The 27,896-nt window shown below is 35.7% G+C and overlaps 1 protein-coding gene across 2 annotated transcripts; it reads right to left on the bottom strand.

The window, feature by feature from the left end:
* Positions 1-142: 142 nt before the first annotated feature.
* On the bottom strand, positions 143-27,554 carry LOC138336412 (S-adenosylmethionine sensor upstream of mTORC1-like). Of its 2 annotated transcripts, none has more exons than XM_069285897.1 (5): positions 27,483-27,554; positions 26,496-26,608; positions 24,438-24,843; positions 9,656-9,770; positions 143-738 (listed from the first exon to the last, which is right to left on the bottom strand). In XM_069285897.1, the coding sequence occupies exons 2-5, from the start codon at positions 26,590-26,592 to the stop codon at positions 172-174; spliced, it is 1,185 nt and encodes a 394-aa protein (XP_069141998.1). In that variant the 5' UTR covers positions 26,593-26,608; positions 27,483-27,554; the 3' UTR covers positions 143-171. The 2 variants fall into 2 exon arrangements, with proteins under 2 accessions (XP_069141998.1, XP_069141999.1); XM_069285898.1 differs by having other exon boundaries at positions 26,502-26,608.
* Positions 27,555-27,896: the final 342 nt, after the last annotated feature.

Here is a 27,896-nt window from a genome sequence, read left to right as displayed (position 1 = left end):
ATACTGCATATTAAGATCTCTTTTAAAGTTGGTGTAACTGAAATTGAATTGTCAACAGAACCAGATGTAAGCAAAGCGAAAATTATCCAATCAATCTCAATCCTTTTATAGAGGGGGGAATAATAAAAAGTAAAACTCAAAATCAGATGAAGTAGATAAAATAATTTAATATCAATTACTGTTATCACTGTCCCAGAAAATTGGAAGCTCTTCAAATGTTCTGGAATTGTTTTCATTGTCAGACTCCGTACCCGAGTGTCTTACAACTTCAGCATCCTCATGATCATCGTCATGGAAATCCTGTGGTATGTATAGCATATCTGAAGAAGCAGGACCAACCTCTTTGTCTCTCACCTCCCCAGTGTGAAGTTTCCTGAAGGCCAAACAATGTATGTGGTCTAACTTCACGTATCGCCATCTAACAAATCCTATCGACTCGATCGCTTGTCGCCAGCTTTTTATCATGGCTGCGTTTCGGTGTTGCTTATGGGAGTCGGGAGTGACAATGACCAGCAGTCCGTTGCCTGCTAGAAGATGATAAGCGTTACAGCAGCATGTCCACCGCTGGTCAGCAGAGGGTAGATACTCCAGCAGAAGAGAAAACACAACAACATGGAAACTTTGGCGAGGAAGTTGTGAAATCTTGTCAGGGAGGTTGTCAAATGAATCCTCTTTGGATAAGGCAATTGGATCAGGATCTGTCAGTTCCAGGTGTAGAAAGTCACATTGGTGAACCGTCTGCAACATACAACAAAAATTTTGATAAATTACAATTAAAGAAAATTGTCTCTAGCTTCAAAGTAAACTAGAGATCCCAGAGTAATCTTGTGGATCTAGATAATTTAAAGGGAAGATTACTGGTAATCTTTTTATAAAGTAACTACATGTACATAAAAAAGCTTTGTCAAATTTCAAGTTGGCCATTGCTACCAATGACACAACAAGTCTTAGGTTTACATACACATATATATATCCCCCTGCTAAACATATTCAAAATCCTTGAAATGGGGGTTTTTAATTTTGTAAAAGAAGCGGAGAAAATGTAGAGGCCAGACAGAGGCTCACATCCAGCACCTCCAAACACTAGCCGGATAAGACAATTGAGCTACCTGGTCACCGATCATCTACCCAGTCCAATTTGTTAGACATTTATCCAACTTTTAATTCCTCTTCGAGGGGCACAAAGTCGGATAGCGGCTGTAACTTTGGTAGACCCTAGTATGACCATTTCTCAAACAAATGCATTCTGATCGATTAGAGATACTTCCCTTTGTTTCGAAAACAACAAAGGGAAGTAACTTTTATTGATCAAAATGAACTAATTTTAAACACAAGTTTCTTGGTGTTCGATTTATGCCCTATTTACAGCTAGGGCCATTTAAGGACATACCAGGTTTAGGTGGTGTAGGAAAGCCAGAGTACCCAGAGAAAAACCACTGACATATGGTCAGTACATCATGGCAAACTGTCCCACCTGGGATTCAAACTCTAAGATCAGACATGAAAGTAATATGGTAGCATCGTAAAATATTTAATCAGTAGAAAAAATATCGGAATCCAAATTTATTTGCCTTTGTGGCCTTTCAAGGTTAGCTGAAGGTCAAATTCTTTGCAGCTGTTTAAACTTGTAGCCTTCTGGTTAACCTCAGGCCAGCCTCAAATACATTACATTATATCTTTACTTTGAAATTAGGTAAATTTATTTTTTAATAAACATTTTTAAGGAGTGCAACTTAAATGATTGTGAATTTAATTTTTTTCTTTCTATAAATGCTCAATACCTTCTTCATTTAACCACATTCAGTGAGTGCAACTGAAATTATTGTGAACTTAAAAGAACTTTTTGAAAGATACTTGAAGTGACAGTAGTATATATATCACAATGTCATGATCGAAATTAAATGCTGTCAGGCAAAGTAAAGATCAATATCTCTCAATGCCTCTTAGGTAATCATTATCAATTACGAAAACAAAAGGCATAAATAGTTCGAAAATAGTTCTAAAGCTTTAATCTTTTAATAACCTCAGCCCTTTTACACCGTCTTCTGGTTGTTAGTGTTTCGTTTGTGATGTGGTGCAAAGAGCATTTTTAAAGAGCAAGATAGAACTGCTCCCTATTGGCATAAGTGAATTAAATCGTTTATCACAAAAAACGTCCTAATCTGCGACCATTAGCCACAAACCATCGATGTTTGCATGAGGTTCGATGACTTGAAATTCGATCGTGGAAGATAAACAGACCACTGGGTCGCTGTTTGTTTGTATGTGCCAGCGACGGCACTTTGTCAACAACATGGCTACATATAATCTATGTTAGTAGATCTAGTTACATAGGCTTTCGACTCACTGGTAGCAAACATATTCAAAATCAGTATTTACAAGGACGCATTTAAATAGACCATAGATTTGATCAGAGACACTTAAATAAATAATTACCATTTATTCGCAGCTTGTGGATTTATTATTTTTGGCTACATCTGATAATACTTTTGTGTTGTTAGCTATCGCCTCATACAAATCCTACACTGTAAACAAATATAGCCTTTTTTTTCTGTTTGAGAAAAGACACAATTAAAGAGAACATTTTGAAGGGTGTTTCTTCAACTGCACCCAAACACCCAACCCTTTAAATTAGCCGATAAATGTCATTACACAGAAATAATACTGCAAGGTCATATAGTTATTATATCGAATGAGACTCCCTCAAACATTGCACCGAGTTTTACTCACAATACGAAAACAAAGAAAATAATATCAGACAGACATACATATTCAATTTAAGCAAACAATTTTGAATCAGATAAGCCATTTTAAACTTCAATACAAAGAATATTGATATCATTTAAAAACATTTCTCTATAAATTCCGTGTAATTGGTGTAAAGTATCTGTGGATCCATTGTAAAGCCCTCCAGTCTATAGTGACACTCCAAATGTAGAACCACAAATTATGTTTAATCTCAATGAGAAATTTAATTACCTTAATCGCAAACAGATTTTGATAATCTGCAGGTAAAATTGCATCAAATACATGTTTAAATACGTTTTGCGTAAAAAAAAATAAAACATGATACACTAAGAAATTAAACCTAATGATTCAAATTTCACCTCTTGACTACTTTAAAGAAAATTGGTTACAAAATTAATAATACGATTTTGAAATAAACGTATACCATATCATAGCACTGGTGCTATAATAACCGTATTGATGACTATGTATCAGGTTGCAATCGTATCACATGACGTTTTTGCGGACAAAGTCTTTGTATTGACGAAGACTTGACTAGTATTTATTTATCGTAAGTGGTGTAACCCAGATATGTTTGCACGAAAAAACTGTCCGGCTGATGGCATCATAATTACCCAACAAGCTGAAAAGCCCGATCGTAAATAGAAATACATTGTTTGTCAATTTACTCAGATAATCCTGCGGTCCAGTTTGTTGAGGATCGAATGTCCCCCCTACTGTCAATTTCTTGTGTTGTCGCCGATCGCCTTATTCATCTCTAACCAAAAGTGTTGAGGCAATTGAGATCAACTTAATTCTATTAAATGCATATTAATTACAAGGAACAAGTTCGTGTTCATATTTTTTTTAAGTTAGATACAAAATTACCTCCACAATCTAATTATATATTACATGTTGTCTGCAATTAAACAAAACGTTAGATCTCAAAGAACATAAAATCTTTATGTTCTCAAATCAAAAGTTCAAAATATAGATTTTTTTTTTCATTTTTCAGAATACCTTCTAATGATTTTGTCTGTTAGAGAATACAATTATCTTCATATTGCATCAAAAAATTATATTTGTAAATTTCACTTCCAGCATTATCAAAGATAAATAAATCAGGAATGTTGTTCGCTATCCATTGATTAAATTGGAATGATTTTCAAATGTAAAGTTGTAAAAAATGTTAGATACTACAGAGCAAAATGTAATTAAAGATTGAAAATGCATATTAGAACTAAATCTGTGCCTGCATGTATTAAAAGTAAGCTCAAAGAATTAATTCAGAAAATGCACAGGAATGTTCAAGTCCAAAGACTACGTAAATTTCTAAATTCATACATGACTTAATTACTATCATTTGAGAGTGTAAGAAGCTGAACGGTTATGAGGACCACACATATTACCGCTAGCCCCCCACCTCTGAATCATCAGTATGAAACCCACATGGGAAAGTTGACAGGGAATTAACCAAAGGTTGGTGGTTTTTCTACTGATACTCCAGCTTTCCTACAACTATCTAAAAATAAATGAATGGAAATCTCAATTTAAATTTAAGTGATGTATATATATTAATTAGCAAAGATATGCATTCCAAATTAACTTGAATCGCAAAAGTAAATTGCACACAAACGGAAGTTGTTATACAGTATCTTACAGGCTCATGGCATATCAAATTATTAAACTCATGTAATAAATTTCATGTCATATGAACATTGATGTAAGTTCATTTATTTATTAGGTCGTTGTATAGACGTCAATTCCTGCCCAAACTGTGATTTTCTGGAGAAGCTGAGTAATTACTGACTTCCTTACACCTGTTCATACGACTCCACCCACATACTAGTATACTCATTTTTCTTGTGCGGTATTATTTGCGTATAAGAACCTTATGTCCAGCATAGAGGATAGGTTAGAAAGTGCCTATATAGTGGTCATAAGGACCTTAGGAGGAAAAAGACATATAACTGAAAATTTCAAGGGCATTTTTTCAAAACCTTTTAAAGTAAATGAACATACTTTTACATATACTGCCATCAAAAAGAGGTTTTTTATAACAGGGTTAAGCATTGATGTCACTATTTTTTTAACTTCATCGGGTTATGAAATAAATTTTTTTGCAACTTTTGTGAGAATTGTAGCTTATAATTAATTTTTCAGACTACTTGATTCGATTCCGTTGACTATCCGATGAATTATTTTTTCCGAATTAATTTGTACCGTAGGATTTTCGTGCCATTCTCAGGTTTTTTCCCACAGTAATATGAAGAAAAAGATTTTGCCAATCAGAAAGCCGGATTTAGTGTAAAAACAAATAAAAACAAGGAGCCGCAGATTGTTGCGTTATCCCCTGCACCCCGCATTTGGTATAAAAACCCAAATACATCAAGGTCAAAGTAACAATTATTCAAGTATAACTTTAAATGTATGCGAGTATTGTAAAACTGAAAAAAAACCTAGAGGCCCATGAGCCTTAACAGTCACCTGAGTTCTGATATAGAATGAAACAATTACATATAAACACTATATACTGGCCCTGGAAGTCAGTCAGTGATTTTATCGATTTGACTTTTTAATGTATGAAAAGTATTTACTTCCTGTAAACTCGGATGAAGATTTTTTGAAATTTTAGTTATTTTGACACTGTTTAAATGCTATATTGCGAGCTAATAATTCTAAATAAGTTTGACTCATTTCCTATGAAAATTGAGCAAAAATGCATGCTCATAAATGTGTTTTCCCAATATAAACTATAGAAAGCTTGACCCCCTCCCCATGGGGAAACGTGAGACCCTAGGGTCATATAATTCACAATTTTCATAAGGACCTTAAGACCTTCCCATCTATGAAAAGTGTTTGATTCTACCATTCCCAGAATTTCAGAAGAAGATTTTGAAGTTTTAGCCTATTTGACCCCTTTTGACCCTCCCCTATGACCTCTGGGGTCAGTCATGGAAAATTTGTTAATAGGATTCAATGGCCATCTCATGCTGATAATTCTGACAAACTTTGACTTTTTTCCTATTACAAATTACCAAAAAATGCTCAAAAATGTGTTTTCCAATACCAACAACTAATGTTATAGGAGGTTGGGTGTCTAGAGGGGACACCAACAACTAATGTTATAGGAGGATGGGTGTCTAGGGGAGACACCAACAACTAATGTTATAGGAGGATGGGTGTCTAGAGGGGACACCAACAACTAATGTTATAGGAGGATGGGTGTCTAGGGGGGACACCAACAACTAATGTTATAGGAGGATGGGTGTCTAGGGGAGACACCAACAACTAATGTTATAGGAGGATGGGTGTCTAGGGGGGACACCAACAACTAATGTTATAGGAGGATGGGTGTCTATAGGGGGGCACCAACAACTAATGTTATAGGAGGATGGGTGTCTAGGGGGGACAACAACTAATGTTATAGGAGGATGGGTGTCTAGGGGGGGGAGACACCAACAACTAATGTTATAGGAGGATGGGTGTCTAGGGGGGACACAACAACTAATGTTATAGGAGGATGGGTGTCTAGGGGGGACACCAACAACTAATGTTATAGGAGGATGGGTGTCTAGGGGGACAACAACTATGTTATAGGAGGAGGGTGTTAGGGGGGCACACAACAACTAATGTTATAGGAGGATGGGTGTCTAGGGGGGGGACACCAACAACTAATGTTATAGGAGGATGGGTGTCTAGGGGGGACACCAACAACTAATGTTATAGGAGGATGGGTGTCTAGGGGGGACACCAACAACTAATGTTATAGGAGGATGGGTGTCTAGGGGGGACACAACAACTAATGTTATAGGAGGATGGGTGTCTTTGGGGGGGCACCAACAACTAATGTTATAGGAGGATGGGTGTCTAGGGGGGACACAACTAATGTTATAGGAGGATGGGTGTCTAGGGGACCAACAACTAATGTTATAGGAGGATGGGTGTTAGGGGGCACCAACAACTAATGTTATAGGAGGATGGGTGTCTAGGGGGGGCACCAACAACTAATGTTATAGGAGGATGGGTGTCTAGGGGGACACCAACAACTAATGTTATAGGAGGATGGGTGTCTAGGGGGGACACCAACAACTAATGTTATAGGAGGATGGGTGTCTAGGGGGGACACCAACAACTAATGTTATAGGAGGATGGGTGTCAGGGGGGGACCAACAACTAATGTTATAGGAGGATGGGTGTCTAGGGGGGGGACACCAACAACTAATGTTATAGGAGGATGGGTGTCTAGGGGGGACACCAACAACTAATGTTATAGGAGGATGGGTGTCTAGGGGGGGGGCACCAACAACTAATGTTATAGGAGGATGGGTGTCTAGGGGGGGCACCAACAACTAATGTTATAGGAGGATGGGTGTCTAGGGGGACACCAACAACTAATGTTATAGGAGGATGGGTGTCTAGGGGGACACCAACAACTAATGTTATAGGAGGATGGGTGTCTAGGGGGGACACCAACAACTAATGTTATAGGAGGATGGGTGTCTAGGGGGGACACCAACAACTAATGTTATAGGAGGATGGGTGTCTAGGGGGAACACCAACACTAATGTTATAGGAGGATGGGTGTCTAGGGGGGACACCAACAACTAATGTTATAGGAGGATGGGTGTCTAGGGGGGGGGACACCAACAACTAATGTTATAGGAGGATGGGTGTCTAGGGGTGGACACCAACAACTAATGTTATAGGAGGATGGGTGTCTAGGGGGGACACCAACAACTAATGTTATAGGAGGATGGGTGTCTAGGGGGGGGGGACACCAACAACTAATGTTATAGGAGGATGGGTGTCTAGGGGGGACACCAACAACTAATGTTATAGGAGGATGGGTGTCTAGGGGGGACACCAACAACTAATGTTATAGGAGGATGGGTGTCTAGGGGGGACACCAACAACTAATGTTATAGGAGGATGGGTGTCTAGGGGGGACACCAACAACTAATGTTATAGGAGGATGGGTGTCTAGGGGGGACACCAACAACTAATGTTATAGGAGGATGGGTGTCTAGGGGGGACACCAACAACTAATGTTATAGGAGGATGGGTGTCTAGGGGGGACACCAACAACTAATGTTATAGGAGGATGGGTGTCTAGGGGGGACAACAACAACTAATGTTATAGGAGGATGGGTGTCTAGGGGGGACAACAACAACTAATGTTATAGGAGGATGGGTGTCTAGGGGGGACAACAACAACTAATGTTATAGGAGGATGGGTGTCTAGGGGGGGGGACCAACAACTAATGTTATAGGAGGATGGGTGTCTAGGGGGGACACCAACAACTAATGTTATAGGAGGATGGGTGTCTAGGGGGGGGGGGCACCAACAACTAATGTTATAGGAGGATGGGTGTCTAGGGGGGGGGGGGGCACCAACAGCTAATGTTATAGGAGGATGGATGTCTAGTTGGCATCAATGGCCGCATTTGCCGCAGGTTAAATTACACCAAGTGTAATTGTCTGATAACCTGAATTGTTATTACTGTTATTTGAGAATTGATTTCTAGAAAAAAGCAACAGTGTCCTTTTCAGATGATAGACACGCAACTATGATTTTCCTATAATGACAATTGCCACTAAAGGAATGTGTGAACCGCTCACAGCTGGACTACTGTGTGCCTTCCGAAAACAATGATACTTTCGTAATAAAGTAATTTTTGATATCTAACTGTGAACTCAAACTGAGAAAACGTGTCGAGGAGGAATCATGTTTTAAAATATCCATGCTCACACTGGTAAGGAAGTTGATAGCAACCTACTTCTTAATTCAAACTTGAGAATGATGTCAGAAATAGTTTATTTTTATTGCAATAAGCACTGTTGGCATTTATGTTTGCCTTAATAATGACCTCCCTGGGACCACTGAATCAATTCTAACTAAAATTGTAACCCGCAGTATGTCATTTGTAGACATTTCTCAAAAAATTAATCTTCTTCTACAATCCATAATTTGTATATGTTTAAATATCTTATAGAACTATTTAATGATTTTGAAAGTAGAATGGTAGGCCAATGAGTAAACTGAAACTCCTGATACCTAATATTTGGGATCAAGAATGTTACTTTTTAAAGAAGAAATAATTAAAAAAAAAAATAAATAAACTATTGTATTTGCCATCATTAAAAACTAATGATCCATTAGTTGCATGTGGCCATAACTAGGCAAAAATTTTGATGTGATATGTTTTCTTCAGTTATCTTTTGCAAAGCATCAGGTTTGATGAATTTAGCTGTAAAAATCATTCAAATGGACAAACGTGTATTATACCTTACAAGCATAAAATACAACAAAGAACTTATGCACTGTGAAATTCTTGTCTTAAGTATGTTTCAATGAAATCTTCCCTGCAGAAATCACTTCATAATTACTAATAACACTTAAGTAATTCTCAAAATGTTGGTAATTTTTGGTGGTGAGTAAAATATGTAATGCTCTTCTTGATTCACGAGTATGAAAATCATGGCACATTTAACTTAAACAAATTGGTGTATGCTCATTATGTTGTTTAATTTCACAAACGTTACCATGGCAACCATACAACATTTGATGTTTTGAAAACTTTAGCAGTTGTATTTGTCATCTTTCTATATATAGCAACACAGTTTACCAGTATCTGGTAGACATGTAAATTTTGACCAATCAGATGTCTCTTTTATATTTGCGTGGCAACAGTTATTGAAGGAAACATGTGAGGCTAAATTATCGGCATCCAAATGTTAAACCTACTGATTTTTTAACATCTCAAAATTAAATTGGTCATTTCACAGTACCTAAAGTGAAAAGAGAACTGGTTACCATGGCAACAAAAAAAATTAACCTTCTTTCATATCTACATATGGTGCCCTACAGTTTTTTTTAGATCATATTAAAGACTTTCAGCAGTGACAGTTTTCAGATCATACTAACTGAATTAGCAGGGCTGATGTCAAGGCCGATGGACATAAACTCTTCATAAGCTGCGAATGGGTTGTAGCAACTGCCAACGTCCAGTAGTCGGAGCTTCCCTCGAACAGGAACACCACTACAAAATAAAGAATAATCAAACATTACATAATCCAAATCATCTCACAGATAGTAGGCCCAATGGCATGGAATGACTCGCTAAATCGTTGTCAAAAAGACTTACAGTGAAACCTGGCTAAGCGACCACTTCTGTATAAAGACCCTCTGTGCAATAAGACAACTTTCTAGGCGGCCCAAATGGCCAATAGACCAACATAATTTGATTTGTGTATAAAAACCATTTGGCAAAAGAGATCATGTTTTCTTTGTACATTGGGTGGTCTTTTTAGACAGGTATATGTTTGACTTTTTTCTCTTTGCAATCTAAAACAACTAAAACTGTCACACAGTGGGCAGCTAATACCCTCCGCTGCACAAATTTAGTAAAAACCCCATTAAAAGGAGACATTGCAGAACTCTATATATACTTTACTATGCAACTCCCCTTGATGTCAGGGTTCTGTGTACCAAAGGTTCTGTGTACCAAATTTTATCAAAATCTGTCAATTAGTTTAGGCGGAATTTGCTGGACAAAGTTGTGTGAAGGGTGATGGGGTGGTGTAATGTTTAAGCCACTCGCCCTTCACCTAGTCGGCCGGGGTTCGATCCCCGGCACGGACGTGAAAAGGTTAGGGGTCACCTGCCCAATGACGTGGGTTTTCTCCTGGCACTCCGGTTTCCTCCCACACTAAGATCCCTCGCGTGCTTATATCCGGGCCATCGAGAGTGATTTTGTATAAGTTGTATAACTTGTTTCACAATCGATGTAAAATAAATAAATTTTATATTTTATTTTTATGCAAAGTTGTGTCTACAGACAGACAGACAGACAACCCTTATAGCTCCTTAACTTCGTTTTGGGGAGGGGGATGGGGGATAAAAAAATGTAAATACAGAAAAGAAGGGTATGAAAATTGACTGTACTGTCACACAATGATTTTGGTTATAGATGAGCCCTATGTCAGCTTTCCGCTGACGTATATGCTGACGTAGTTAGAAATCTTCTGACGTATTAGTTGACTTTTAGATTTTTAACCCGAAACTGCAGCGACCTTGACCTCGAGTAACCACAGATATCAACTCATTATCGTAAGGTTCAAACGTTCACGAGGTTACTGGGTCACATCAATTTACCTCAGTTATGTCGTAATAAATAAAATGTTAAATAATCTAATAATCAAACACGTTTCTTAAAAAAAAAAAAAAATGAAAAACGTGACACACACAATATCAGTTTTATGATGTCTTACATACCTGTTAATTAAATAATTTGCAACAACCTGAAAAAATAATAACAAATAAACATCTGTTTCTTTTAAACTGTAATAAACATCCATAATACTTCGATCATCATGATATGGACATTTTTTCTGATAGCCATAATATATGTTGTTAACAAATTTTCAAACTGTACTTTTAATCATGATGGAGCAAAAACAGAAATTAATGACTAAATCTGGAAAAAATAAATCATATTTCTTTAAAAACAACTTTGTGTATTGACTGCCAGTTATATTAACCGATGACGATAAACATAGAAGAGGAATAAAGTTTGATAGCAATGATAGACATTTGGCTGTGTAGTTACTAGCGTTGGGCCCCGTGTGGTTTGAGAACCCTAGTCTGTCGATATCGGTGTTGTTGTGTGCCACAATTAATGGCTTCTGTTCTATAAACATTGATATGCTACAAACAAACATCCATTTTTGTGAGGCTATTGATTTTTTTTCGCTTGTTTACAGACGTCTGTGTGGCCGGCACTGGTCCCAACATCTACACCAACTCGTTCAACATACATAATACATGAATTCCTCATAACAATGATTCCTTCGTTTTTGTATCTTTATGTCTGTAATTCTTTTTTTTTTTTTTTTAGAGAATAAGCATCCTCTACTGTTTTCTTTTAAAAGATTGGAGCATAAAAAGAGAGCAGTTTGACATTTGAAGTATAAAAAGAGAACAAGAGGCCCAGAGTTATCGGCATCCAAATGTTAAACCTACTGATTTTTTAACATCTCAAAATTAAATTGGTCATTTCACAGTACCTAAAGTGAAAAGAGAACTGGTTACCATGGCAACAAAAAAATTAACCTCTTTCATATCTACATATGGTGCCCTACAGGTTTTTAGATCATATTAAAGAATTTCAGAATTGACAGTTTTCAGATCATACTAACCGAATTAGCAGGGCTGATGTCAAGGCCGATGGACATAAACTCTTCATATAAGCTGCGAATGGGTTGTAGCAACTGCCAACGTCCAGTAGTCGGAGCTTCCCTCGAACAGGAACACCACTACAAAATAAAGAATAATCAAACATTACATAATCCAAATCATCTCACAGATAGTAGGCCCAATGGCATGGAATGACTTGCTAAATCATTGTCAAAAAGACTTACAGTGAAACCTGGCTAAGCGACCACTTCTGTATAAAAACCCTCTGTGCAATAAGACAACTTTCTAGGCGGCCCAAATGGCCAATAGACCAACATAATTTGACTTGTGTATAAAAACCATTTGGCAAAAGAGATCATGTTTTCTTTGTACATTGGGTGGTCTTTTTAGACAGGTATATGTTTGACTTTTTTCTCTTTGCAATCTAAAACAACTAAAACTGTCACACAGTGGGCAGCTAATACCCTCCGCTGCACAAATTTAGTAAAAACCCCATTAAAAGGAGACATTGCAGAACTCTATATATACTTTACTATGCAACTCCCCTTGATGTCAGGGTTCTGTGTACCAAAGGTTCTGTGTACCAAATTTTATCAAAATCTGTCAAGTAGTTTAGGCGGAATTTGCTGGACAAAGTTGTGTGAAGGGTGATGGGGTGGTGTAATGTTTAAGCCACTCGCCCTTCACCTAGTCGGCCGGGGTTCGATCCCCGGCACGGACGTGAAAAGGTTAGGGGTCACCTGCCCAATGACGTGGGTTTTCTCCTGGCACTCCGGTTTCCTCCCACACTAAGATCCCTCGCGTGCTTATATCCGGGCCATCGAGAGTGATTTTGTATAAGTTGTATAACTTGTTTCACAATCGATGTAAAATAAATAAATTTTATATTTTATTTTTATGCAAAGTTGTGTCTACAGACAGGCAGACAGACAGACAACCCTTATAGCTCCTTAACTTCATTTTGGGGAGGGGGAAGGGTGATAAAAAAATGTAAATACAGAAAGGAAGGGTATGAAAATTGACTGTACTGTCACACAATGATTTTGGTTATAGATGAGCCCTATGTCAGCATTCTGCTGACGTATATGCTGACGTAGTTAGAAATCTTCTGACGTATTAGTTGACTTTTAGATTTTTAACCCGAAACTGCAGCGACCTTGACCTCGAGTAACCACAGATATCAACCCATTATCGTAAGGTTCAAACGTTCACGAGGTTACTGGGTCACATCAATTTACCTCAGTTATGTCGGAATAAATAAAATGTTATATATTGTAATAATCAAACACGTTTCTTAAAAAAAAAAAAAATGAAAAACGTGACACACACAATATCAGCTTTATGATGTTTTACATATACCTGTTAATAATTTGCAACAAACTGAAAAAATTATAACAAATAAATATCTGTTTCTTTTAAACTGCAATAAACATCCATAATACTTCGATCATCATGATATGGACATTTTTTCTGATAGCCATAATATATGTTGTTAACAAATTTTCAAACTGTACTTTTAATCATGATGGAGCAAAAACAGAAATTAATGACTAAATCTGGAAAAAATAAATCATATTTCTTTAAAAACAACTTTGTGTATTGACTGCCAGTTATATTAACCGATGACGATAAACATAGAAGAGGAATAAAGTTTGATAGCAATGATAGACATTTGGCTGTGTAGTTACTAGCGTTGGGCCCCGTGTGGTTTGAGAACCCTAGTCTGTCGATATCGGTGTTGTTGTGTGCCACAATTAATGGCTTCTGTTCTATAAACATTGATATGCTACAAACAAACATCCATTTTTGTGAGGCTATTGATTTTTTTTCGCTTGTTTACAGACGTCTGTGTGGCCGGCACTGGTCCCAACATCTACACCAACTCGTTCACCATACATAATACATGAATTCCTCATAACAATGATTCCTTCGTTTTTGTATCTTTATATCTGTAATTTTTTTTTTTTTTTAAGAGAATAAGCATCCTCTACTGTTTTCTTTTAAAAGATTGAAGCATAAAAAGAGAGCGACATCTTAAGTATAAAAAGAGAAAAAGATAGTGAGATGTTCAGAGCATAAAAAGAGATGTTAAGCATAAAGAGATATGCTGAAGCCGAGCATAAAGAGAGATGTTAAGCATAAAGAGAGATGTTAAGCATAAAGAGATATGTTAGATAAAGAGATAAATAGAGAGATGTTAAGCATAAAGAGATTGAGATAAAGAGAGATGTTCAGCATAAAGGAAAGAGATGATGATTATATATGATGTAGATTTCCTATGCTACCTTTGACTTTTAAATGAGTGTATGCTACCCTGCATGTACCGTAGCAGTCATGCAATTTTTTTATCTATGTTAACAATGTATTCTACCTTAAACTTAATAGACAAGGTAGTCTTTAATTATTTTTCAATTATTCCCCGACTCTTTTATCGGAGTTTTTCATTCACAGAATTTGCAGAACTTTTGAAATCTATTCAATATACAGTGAATATTTTATGAATTGCTCATTAATTCGACTTTCTTTCCTGCAGCACCTGTTGCACCTAGAATTAGGACATATTACGGAATATGGGTAAATGACAGCCTTACACACGGAGCTTTGTCCCAGACTTGGTATTGGTAAACATCAATGCGTTGGTTTTGTAAACAACGCCAGTATGTTGAGTCTACTTAACATGTATACATCAAAGTGATAGAGCTGTGTGCATTGAAATCAATTCTGATGAAATCAACAGCAAAGCCTTGCTGTATTGAATATGGCTTATACATAAAGCTTAGTTCTGAATATTGTATAAATATTTTCTTTCTTAAAAAGCATTAATAACTTGTTTGTTAGCAATGGGATCAATATTGAATATCTTATACAATGAGAGAAAGTAATGGGAAAATGATCAATCGCAATATGACAGACAGTTAATGAAATGCAATGTTTTACTGAGAGAAATGACACATCTGAGTTGAGCATGATGTCATCAGACAATAATTTAATGAATAAATCAATCAATTGCCATCATCATCATCATCATCGTAATCATCATCATCATCAACATCATCATCATCATAATCATCATCATAATCATCATCATCATCGTCATCATCATCATCATCATCATCATCATCACCATTCATCATCATCATCATCATCATCATCATCATAATCATCATCATCATCATCATTATCATCATCATTGTAATCATAATCATCATCATCATCATCATTATCATCATCATCATTATCATCAATCAACAAATCAATGATTTACTTTAAATCAAATTTTCTTTCACATGCCACTTATTTATGTGAGCTTTGCGATCCAAGTACATTTGTAAATGTTTATCGCTACCCATTAGTATCTACATCATTGATACTGATATGCATGTCCAGCCAATTTTCAAATCCGCGAATGTTAATTTTGCGAGAAATTGTTTTGAAATGGAAGTTGCGAAATTTAGAAGCCGCGAAAGAAAAATTGATTTAAATTAACCAATCAATCAATCATTCAACGAATTAAATGTCAAAATCGTCATCATAAATCAATTAATCGATCCATCAGTCAAAAATTCAATTAATCAATCAATCAATCAATCAATCAATCATCAATCATTGTAATTGTAATGATTGTCAATAAATCAATCAATTGCATTGATCATCAATAAATCAATAAATCATTCAACCAACCAATCAAATGTTGCCAGCAAGCAAGCAAGCAAGGCAAGCAAGGCAAGCAAGCAAGGCAAGGCAAGCAAGAAGGCAAGGCAAGGCAAGGCAAGCAAGCAACCAATTAATCAATCAATAATGCTAATTTACAGTGATTATACTAGCCATTTTACATGGTCCCTAATAGTAAATGTTTAGAGAGTATTATGGCTATTTATTCTTCTTGCAATTCATGAGTTTGGATTAGAACTGGGAAAAAGTGCAATTAAATATGAAACAAAATATCAATATTTCCTTCACAAAATTTTAACAAGTATTCTTTTTCCAGAAGATATGTCAAAGAAGAGATTACTTAATTATTGTAACCATAAAATGAACAAAAACATATGAGGTGAAAATAGGAAATGATGTGTCAGTTTTAAATTGTATCTTTCTTTCATTTTACTTGATGATCGAGCCCTTGTAAAAAAAATATGGGTGTATAACAACATGTTAAATATTACAATTCTGAGATTTTAGATCTAATTAAATGCAAACAATAATTAGGTTATTTGTACTGTACCTATAATTACAACGCAATAAGATTGATCATGAGCTTTTAAGTACGGTACATGCTGTAAAGAAGTGAAACAGCTAGAAAACACAATTATAAACACATATTATAATTACACTAAATGTTCAGAGCCCCAAGATTGATATATGATAGTTATTTTGGATTAATATGAAGGAAATAATAGACATTCAATTTGAATACACTGACAGGTAATAAAGTATTGGTGTGTATACTGATCCTTCACACAAAGTAATTATCTATACTTGTTATTCAAGAAAGAATTGTAAAAATAAGCATTTGACAGACCAAGACTTATTTCTAAGCAGTGTGATCCCCATAGGAATCAAGATAAACAAAGATCCATAATCTTAACTGTGAAACCTTTCCCTTCTCATACACAAAATCCTTATCTTGTGTTTTCTTAATTACTGCTGTCAATTTTTTAAAATATAGCTCGGGAGAGTAAATATTTTCCTAATTCGATTTTGTGTCGGTAGCTGTGTCATATTCAATTTATATAAATAAGAAAATGGAGGTTTCCAGCGTGCCCTGCCTATAACACAGATGGATTTTTGTGCTTTGTACTTGTTGTTGCCATGGTAACCATCCCACATTCCCTCTTCAGACCTGAAAACCCCACAAACAGTAAACAAAACTGCAGCCAGCTTGTTTATTAAGTAAACATTAATAACAGCTGCCTGTTTCAATACAATATTAATCCAAACACACCGATACCAAAACCAGCCCTAAGGAAATACGAGCCTATAAAAAATCCCTCCTCACTGAAAACCCCATAAACAACAAACGTTTTTAGGACTGAATTGTTTACCAATAAAGACCTGACAACAGACTTGATTACACCTTGGTACTGTTGGTTCGACATCTCCAATTCACATGGAAATGTGTAGTACCTAAATGAAACCTGTCGTTATTTTTTAGTATAAAAGCCCCGGACAAAAAGCTCGGTTGGTGGGCTTATAGAACTAACTGTATGGAAAATAATGAGTGTCTCAATTGTTGTGTTGATCAGAGAGCTAAAAATCCCAGCGATCACATTTAATAAATAAATAAAAATATCTCCTCCACTGTCCTCTGGCTTTAGTGTGTACACAAACTAAATAAACTTTGTCAACAATACCGTCCAATGTTCGTGTAGAAAAGGTCTTTTACTCAGGACGGTGAGAGTGACACTCTGTACAAAACATGATCTGATACTATTATCTCTCTCTAAACAATTCCTGCTTTCAAAAAGATCATCCGTCATTGTTTCCGAACCATTGAAGAGGTTTGCCGTTCATATCTTATGTATATAATTATCTGAAACAAGATTACAAATCATCAAACAAAATTTTTGTTAGAGCTAAACTTTAAAACTAGTAATCTGAAAGTTAATAGAGTGCGTTGCTCACTCTCAAATGAAGGTGTGAAATTTGCCAGCATTACTGGTAACATGTCGCAACTGTGAAATTCTAATCTTTGCAAACCATGATATATATAGGTGAATATTACTGTTCTAGTCAAACGTTCTTAAAGCCTGTATTCTGGGTCTTATAACACCTTGGGCAGATGCATTTGAAGAATGAGATTAATTATGATTTGTTTGGTGCCACGTCTGTCAAAAGCTCTGATCATTTTACTCTTTAAACCCCTATAATTTCAGAATGAACTATTCCAAGCTTAGACTAAGAGGAGCTCAAACATGATTTCAGGGGTGAACATGATTTCAGGAACAGTTATAGTGTGATCCCACTGAATCATACTCCCAAAGACACCAAGCAAAACAGCCTTCTTCATCACATCATTCTGTAAACAAACACTGGGTGAGATTAGATTTCACAGACGCTAAGAAATTGCACATGACATATTGAATCATTGTGAAAAAGTTGAGAGACTTGAAAACATGAAAATAATCTAATGCAAAAATCAGTGGATTTACATACGTGTACATCATGTACTTGCAAAAAGCACAGCTGCATCACCCACTAAATGTTAAACTAAATCCAAGAATAGGAACAGCAGGAATATTCCAAAGGATCAAAATGTCTTTGCCAGAATTAGAATGAAAAGATAGAAGACAAAGTACTCAAAGAAAAACCATCAACCCTACTTTGGGTTGACAGCAAACAGCCACAGTTCAAAGGAGATATTATGATAAAAGTTATATACATGTAGATGCAAAGAAAAAGGTAAAATCCATTTTGTCCATCACTAGGCAAAGGAGATGGCATGTAAATTTCCTTTTCCATTTTCTCTAGGTATAACCAAAAGTTAGAAATTGGCCTATTTGAGACAGTCTTAAGAATCACTGTAGGGCCACAAGAATTTAACTTTAACCCATAGCCACAGGCCCATAGACCTTAATGTTCAAGTAACAAATCTATTGTATGAAATACTTACAGACAACCTTTTAACCCTTGCCATTTTTTAGTATTCTTTCTAATTCCTTTGGTATTTTTTTTAAATTTGCTAATTTTGTTGAAATCCATTCATGCGTGAAAGAACCATGATTCTGAAGAAAATTTTGAGTTCAATGATATGAATGGAACTGGAAAAGCCCTAAAATAAAGCTATCGCTAAAATAAGTATATCTACAGTACATCTGGTCATTGTTTGAATGTTTGGTGCTAATTTTCATACATGAATCACAGGATAATCTCGCAGAGCAAAATTAAATGTTATACATGTATAAAATAAGACATGTGTCATGTAGTTATTCACAGCTTGCGTAATGTTATTCCTAAAACAATGTTACGAAATGGAAACAGCAACATAATTACTTAAATTGAGTAAAACCTCGCAGTTTTTTACAAGCAGGTGGGAGAGCATGTCAATGATGGGTGTCTATTTATAGACAGAGACTTCTCTTATACTGTCCAAGAGTGCATATCTGTAATTTTATTGTTAGAAAATTTTCTTATCATGGGTAGAAAGACTAACTTGACAAGATCTTTATACATTTTTAACAATCATATGACATTATGACAACAAGAGGCCCAAGGGCCTTAACGTTCATCTGACTACCTTGGCAATAGTCATATAGGAAATTAATTAGATATGGTGTCATGGTAGCCATCTTTGATTTGGGATCAATCAGAGATGTAACAAAACTTGGTCAAGACCATATCAGGATCGTTTCAGGCAAGCTTCAGCCAAAACGCAGTGGTAGAAGTGTATTTGAAGTTCAAAATGTTTTTTTCAAAATGGTGACTGTGGCGGCCATCTTGGATATTGGATTGTCCCAAAAAATAACAACACTTGGTCGGGACCATGTCAGGATCATTTAAGGACACACACACTCGTTTGAGCAAAAACGCACTAGAAGAACTGTAAAAGAAGTTCAAAATGTGTTTTCAAGATAGCCGCCATCTTAGATTTCGGATCAACCAGAAAAATAACAGCACTTGGTCGGGACCATGTCAGGATCATTTCACGCCAGTTTAAGTCAAATTGCACCGGTAGAACTTGAGAAGAAATTCAAAATGTGGTTTCAAAATGGCGGATGTAGCAGCCATCTTGGATTTCTGATAGACCCGAAAAATAACAACACTGGTCAGGACCATGTCAGGATCATTTCATGCAAGTTTCACTAAATCTCACCAGTAGAACTTGAGAAGAAGTTAAATACCGGTATGTGTTTTCAAGATGGCCGCTGTGGTGGCCATCTTTGATTTTCGGATCAACACTTGGTCGGAACCTTGTCAGGATCATTTCATGCATGTTTCAGCCAAATAACACTTTGGGTCATATGACCTAAAAATGTGATTCACATATAGCAACAGTACCATGATAACAATTCCAACAATGACACAGCAAAAATGCCATGACAACCAGGCAACATGATGCCATAATCTATTCTAAGGTTCATTGTGATCCCTTGATCATTCACCTCTGTCAATGTCTCACGATTGTTTAGTACATTGCTCTGTAGATTCTACCCACAGGATCTGGATGTTGTATACAAATCGTGACAATTTAAATTATACAAGCAAATATTTATATTTCATAATATTAACATATCCGAAATAATCCATATTGTTTGTTTAAGTATTGAATTATCAAATTATATTCAGTCATTAATAGCAATATTGCTTACAAGTAAATGACACTAAAGAAAACTTCAAATCCATATCTAAGAATTTTTTCAGAGTATGAAATATGTGAAATTTCTAAGTGTGGTTCCGGGAGAGATTGCATAATGTCATGGCAACAATGCAGTAATGTCATAGCAATAAGGGACCAACCACTTGTACAATATTGAGTCCCCAAACCCTTAAAGATGCTACAAAGTGGTTCAATTCTGACCAGCAGTTATGAAGAAGCTGTCAATTGTTGAAGGATGGGAGACGGAAAGTGGCTGGAGGCCAATTACGATACATCATATACCGTCCCCGGGCAAGCTCACTGTGGTCCTTCAGATCAGGGGAGCTAAAATTGTTTTCAAAACAGCGGCTGTGGCAACCATCTTAAAGTTAAAAATTTGATTTATTTATGGCACTTGTAACGTTAAAATATTTACTTAACTTTTTCTGTACTTTGTATCTTTTCTGAATTCTGAACAGGAAGCAGTTATTAGTCTCGGCAGCCATCAGAAGTTGCAGAGAAAATGCTTGACAAAATGTCCAGTGTTTCTGTGCTAATTCATTTAATTTAAACCTGCTTAGGTTAGTGCAATCTTTAGTTAAAAACTTAACATTGTAAAAAAACTTGCGCTAAAATTTTATTTTGGAGCGAAGGTGCAAGCCGCACATTTTCCTGTTTGCTTTAGTCAAACAACGAGGAAAGAGAGAGGGTATATTCCTGTAAAAATCCGCTTACTATGGTAAATATAGTTCAATATGATGCAACTTCTGGTTTGTTTTACTTATTCCTATGTCAACATTAAAATCGATATACATGGTCAATAAATAAATATGTACTAAATTTAGCATCAACTCTGTCAGAGAAAGAGGGAATGGTTTATTAGTCAACCACAGGGAGTGTGACTTATAATACTCAACAACAAGGGAAAGGGAGGATAAAATCCTGTCTGTATAGAAGAGAGAGGGTTATATCTGTCAATATACAACATGTAAGCGAGAGGGTTAAATATTTATGATGATAACAAAAGAGATCTGAGAGGAGGGTAAAAAATAAAATCTTGTCAAACTATAGTTGGGGTAGAGGGAGCGGTAAAATCCTGTCAATATATCAACAACAGGAAGAGAGAGGGGTTAAAATCCTGTCAAGAGGGAGAGAGGAGAGGGTAAAATCCTGTCAACTAATGGTCAACAACAGGGAAGAGAGAGGGTAAAATCCTGTCAGTCCTGTCAACTATAGTCAAACAACGGGAAGAGAGGAGGGTAAAATCCTGTCAACTATAGTCAACAATGGGGAAGAGTGAGGGTAAAATCCTGTCAAACTATAGTCAACAACGGGGAAGATCCTGTCAGGGTAAAATCCTGTCAACTATATCAACAACAGGGGAAGAGAGAGGGTAAAATCCTGTCAACTATAGTCAACAACAGGGAAGAGAGAGGGTAAAATCCTGTCAACTATAGTCAACAACAGGGAAGAGGAGAGGGTAAAATCCTGTCAACTATAATGTCAACAACAGGGAAGAGAGAGGGTAAAATCCTGTCAACTATAAAATCCTCAAACAATAGTCAACAATGGGGAAGAGAGAGGGTAAAATCCTGTCAACTATAGTCAACAATGGGGAAGAGAGAGGGTAAAGTCCTGTCAACTATAGTCAACAATGGGGAAGAGGGAGAGGTAAAATCCTGTCAACTATATACAATGGGAAAGAGGGAGGGTAAAATCCTGTCAACTATAGTCAACACTGGGGAAGAGGTAGGGTAAAATCCTGTCGACTATTGTCAACAACACAGGAAGAGGGAGGGTAAAATCCTGTCACTCTATAGTCAACAACTGTCGGGGGAAAAATCCTGTCGACTATTGTCAACAAGGAAGAGGGAGGGTAAAATCCTGTCGCTTATAGTCAACAACTGGGAAGAGGGAATGTAAAATCCTGTCAACTATAGTCGACCATAGTTGACAACATAGGAAGGGAAGAGAGGGTAAAATCCTGTCAACTATAGTCGACAACGGTATGGAAAGAGTTCAGATGCATCATTAATAAGAACATTAATATACTGGCTACATAGTTTGAATGGTATGGTTTAGCTAAGGTTTAAAGTTTTATCAACAGGTAGAGTCATTTAAGGACGGCCTTCCCTGTGTGCAATGTGTTGTGTATGTGAATGTCTGTATATTTTGGGAGGCTGCGGTATATTTGTCTGGTGGAACTCTTATCCTTTTTAGGGTCATCTGAACCTAAACAGTCGAGAAAAAAAACCTGAATATTCTACCTACAGTAAATGGCCATGCAGTTACTAAATTAACAGCTTTACATAACTAATAATACAACTAATTTCTGAAATCTGCTAATTTGTTCGGTAAACCTGTTATAACACAAGCTGCTAACAAGGACTATGTGTACGTGCTGGATTGCATTAAGTCCTCAGAAACATAACGTCCTTCTTGTAGGACAATACATGTCACATTTATATCAAACATGTACATTACAGCCTTTGTAACACCATTAATAGAATGTATGTCACAACAACTTGATTCATTGAACATTCAGGTGTTCAGATATATGTATAAGAACCTTGAAAGATAAGAATTACACAAAATAATTTACATGTTTATACATCCAGCTGCTTTTAGATAATATCATTAAGTTCATTTGATGACAAAAACAACAAACATTTCTCCATAGGATTGATATCATGTACTTTTTATGCAGATCTTTTTTCATGATTTTAAATAAAAACAATTTTATTGAAATTGAATTTTACCAGTTTTAAATTGTCACAATTTGACTTATACCATACAGCCGAGGATTTTTGTTGGGATAAAATTTTAGCGATTTCATGGAACATTGCTATGATCGTGAAAAGTTAGTCGGCGAAATAATGAGAAATGTTTGAATGATATCTACCCTTAAATCCATATCACGAAAATTTAAAACCGCTAACATATGATTTTCATGTTTTTAGATCAAATCGCGAAAATTTTGGTCAGTGAAAATAACCGGCTTTACAGTATGATGCAACCATTTCTCAATACAGTAAAATAAGCCTAAATCGAACACACTTACGACAAATTCATGGTTATAATGTAGGAATTTTCATTCCCCATCAAGGTTCCTAAAAGACATCTGCGATATGCATATAACAAACAATGATTATAGCGAAGTGATTTTGTTGGTCCCCAGAGGTTCATTAGAACCTTATTTTACTGTAATTCATGTACATTATGTATCATATTTTTGTCATCGTAGCAATATCCGGCAAAATCGCAAAAAGATCTTTCCCGCAAAAATATCTTACTATAGTAAGCAACACCAATAATGAATTAAGTACATCACTGTTACATTTGTAAAATAATATGTTTTTCTCTACATCAGAATACAAACAATGTTAAGAGACACCATGCAGTGATATGTATCAATTCAATTCCACACTGTGCTTCTTTGTTGAAGCTATAACATATTTTAAAAACTTAAAATAACTTGAAATTTCTATGTTTCTTAAAATTTGATTCAATATTGAAAATCATGAACATTGGAAGCAAACTGTATAAATGTCTTCTTCAGAAAAGCAAAATTTGTTTTCTTCCCTTCCGGCTTGTATACATATCAAAGCCTGTCCGCTATTTTGATGTTGTGCCTCTTGGTCCAGTATGTTCTAATATCATCATGTATTCAATCTTGCATACCTAGGGATGAGGGCATTATCATTCTATTGCTCTATCATCTTTTTATACAGGCCTTGGAGCTGATCAACATTAGAACTCTATCCCTATATAAACTGGAGGAAATATTGATCGGTGCAGAGATAAGATATTATGTAAATTAAACCAAAGTTTTGATTCTATAAACTTAGTTTCAGTGCTGACCTGTGTACTAATTAATCGCTCCTTCTCACAATTCATACTACGTAGCCACGAGTGTAAGATTCTATTTATCGCATAACTAGTATTTATGGAAATATAGACACAACTTTCAATTTCATTTCTATACAAGAGTGGCGAAATCAGGCTCGAACTTCATGTTTCCATCTATCAAGATAATCGAGCGACGTCATATTTTGATTATGACGTCATTATCACCTGTGACGTCACAACAGAATTATTACAGGTACGTTTTACAATATTAATGACATGGCTAAACAGGGTAGTTTTGTGCTAAAGGGATGTTTATTGGCTAAAGGCCTATAGAAATACAATAAATACATTCTATGTAAAACTACTTACATGTCTGTTGTTATTTTTGTTGTTGATAGACCTGTATGAGTTTCAGAAACTTCTTTACTGACTCTCAGACGGTTGTTAGCAGTAACGTCGTAACAGACTTGATCAGAACTACAGTCCAAACTTCCATCTGTCTGTTCATCTGTTTCATTCCTTAACTGGTCCGAACGTTCTCTCTCCAATTTCTTTGCCTTGTGAACTTGAATCCTGCGTGAAACTTTATCTAGGGCCTTTTTCAGTCCACCACCATGGAAATATTCCAGAATTGTTTTTCGACACCAATCAATTCTGGTCTCGGGAAGTTTTGTCCAATGATCTGTGGCTAAATGATGCATGGCATCTGCATACTGTCTTAGAGTTTCTGTGTCACCACAGTGTTCTTTCCAGATCTGTTCAAAGTCCTTAGCATCTATCAGAAAGAGAAATGTAATAAAATTTAAATAATCATGGGGCTTTGCCTTACCTACAAGGGTTGAAAACCTGTAAATTACTATAAATCTCTAAATTTAAGTTTTAAATGAGCTATGCCAAGTATGTACATGTATCTCAATGAAATAATATGTATGTATCAACATCATGTATATTGAAAGAATTTACATTCAGTTTGTTTTAAACTGTAAAGATAAACGTTCTTGAAATCATTTTCATTGGAATGGAAAAATGAGAAATTCAGTAGCCTCAAAAAATATTTGTTTACTATTTTTTTCATTTCAACAATTTTTTTTTCGAAAAACGAAAAAGGATTAAACAACAGGCATTGTTTACTATAAAACAAATTTGTTTGCTATATCTTTAAAGTCACATTATGTTTTTATGAAGGTTCTACAAACTAAATACTGATAAGCCTTATGAATTTATCTTTACTTAATTGTGTTCAAATATGTATAGTTTCGACACAAATGCATACTAAAATATATATATTAATACATGTTTATTTCCAAGTTATTGGCTTTTCATAGTTAAAGGGACAATTCACTTACATAACCAAGATGCAAAAATATGGCATAAATGTATTGTTCTACATTTCTTATGAAACATTTAACTCAATAATATATTGACAAATTCCACGTTATTTTTAAGTATTTTTAATTGATACCGTTGTAACTACAAATCTTTGATCAATACGATTAAGCAGGTACAGTATGTACTCTGTACCCATTCCCGAGCTAAAGTCATGCACGTTAAACAAATGAACTACATAACCACTGAGGAGGTAATAAAATGATTTTTAGGCAAGACAATTCATCTAATAAGGTAAACACCACTACTGTCAGAGCGATTTGAGCAGTTCTAGACAAAAGTTGCATTACTCTACGAGGACAAGGGACAGGGTTCGGCATACAAGATGTTCGACCACAATGTGTAATGGCGGACAGCGAGCGAGTTTGAAAGTTCACACACATTTCACCACCATGAGCTTTTCGAGCAAATCACAGTAAAACCGACTGATCTAATTTCCATTAGAACCGGTTTTTTTCCACGATATATGTACAAATTTTAATGTTGTCTTAGATTGAATTGTCCCTTTAACTATTTTTTACGATTAAAATATTACCAAAACATAATGGGACTTTAAGCAAAACTCTATAGAGGTCAACCATGTCTCACTCCCAAGAGGATCAGCAGATAATCATGATAAAAAAATATTCAACATCATACAGGGTAGTACCGGTATTTTTTTTTCCTGATGTCATTCAATGACATGGAAGAGGATCACAGACAAATTGATCTGTGAGTTTTATAAAACCAATTTTTTAAAGCAAAATTACCATGATGTCATCAGGTAAATTATTTGTATGCAAGAAATCTTTTGAAAGATGCATTTTATTATCCCCTCTTCAATTATCCCCTCTTCAAGTAGGACAATAGGCTTGCCGAGGGTCGACGGCCAAAATCTTTCACTCGGGTTGAGATATCCTGTCCACTTGACAGACCCATGTAAGATTCTATTAACCCTCTCCAGAAAAGTATGCTGGGTGGTACTCTATGTCTCTGTTTGGAGCAAAATTACTGAATTCAAAGCATTAAGCAAGAAATTATTGAATAAAGTACACAATTCACCTTTACATTTTTTGAACTTCTTTCTCAGGTCAGCATGAAGACCCTTCATAATTCCGGCAAGTCTAATATGCTCCTCTCTCCCTTCAACAGCTGCCATTTGTTGTATCAGTTAACTGTGAAAAAAGGTAACGACAATGAAATTAAATTATGATTATTTTTCATCAATCTGAAGCAAAAATTGTGATGTGTACTTTAATTCTAAAAAACATTGATAATGAATCTTTATATTTTTTTTTCAGCCAAAAGCACACATCATAAAATTCATGTTTTTTTCTGATCTCCATTTACTGGTGCACATTGTACCGTATTCGCCGTAATTAGCACCCAGGGTGCTTAAATAATTGTAACAAATGGGGGGACCCAGCGGGGAGTTGTTATTAATGAACCAAAATGTAAGATGTGGACAAAAAAAAAGTAAGATGTGGACAAAAAAAGTCAATCATGTTTAAAATATTTCTGTACTCATGATACGTTGATCAGTTACAGTAAACATGTATATGCCTTTTATCCTTTGAAATGTATTATCATGGCGTAATTCACATGTAAAAGACTCGCAAGTTCATATTATATGGGATACAATGCTGATGTTAGAGGCATCACATGTTGTAAAACATTGTTAAACCCATAGGATGGGGGTGTTTATATAACTCTACAGTTGTGTATCTCACAGTTGGATTGTTGGATGGTAGTGTGAAAACTGAAAATTACACATAATCATTTAACTATAACTTTGGATTGTACACTTCCATTGTAACACAATTCTAAGTAGCCTATAACTATTAAATTTATATAGGGCTGTTTTACCAAGACAAAATAATAGAAGACTCAACGTTTGGGAACGGGACTCAATCTCTGTAATATGCAGGGTAATATGTTGGCATTTTTGCGCTCTATCAAGATGGCATCGAGACGTAATGTTAATGTAAGTTAACTTTCTTGATTTGTCAGACTAGTGGCATTGTAGTTTCAAACTGTCAATACTTGTACCTTCGCATGAAACGGATAGACCTTCTCTGTCTACGCCTAGCACACGTTGTTTACCATTAACAGGAAGTCCAACGCATCAACTAATATCATCAACAGTCCGGAAATAAAATGCGGAATGCTACAACGAATTTCTACCAAGATTCAAATTTATAATAATTACACTATGATATAATCTCTTATAGGCTTTTATACTTTTATAATAATCCAGTTTTTCATTTTATTATTTATTAATTATGTCAAATGCTGCGTTATTTTTCGGATAAGTTCCACACTGTCCTTATTTAATAGAAATGAATCTTTTGGAAGAAATGCATTCGAAGACAAAAATGGCAAAAACAGAAAAAAAAACCAGAAACATATATAATAAACATACATATGTTTTTGCCAAATAACACTCTTCCATCATATATGTAC

This window comes from Argopecten irradians, chromosome 12 (assembly GCF_041381155.1).
Source record: "Argopecten irradians isolate NY chromosome 12, Ai_NY, whole genome shotgun sequence".
Lineage (NCBI taxonomy): Eukaryota > Metazoa > Mollusca > Bivalvia > Pectinida > Pectinidae > Argopecten > Argopecten irradians.
Note: the sequence above shows the minus strand (reverse complement) of the source record. Positions and strands in the feature narration are given on the sequence as shown.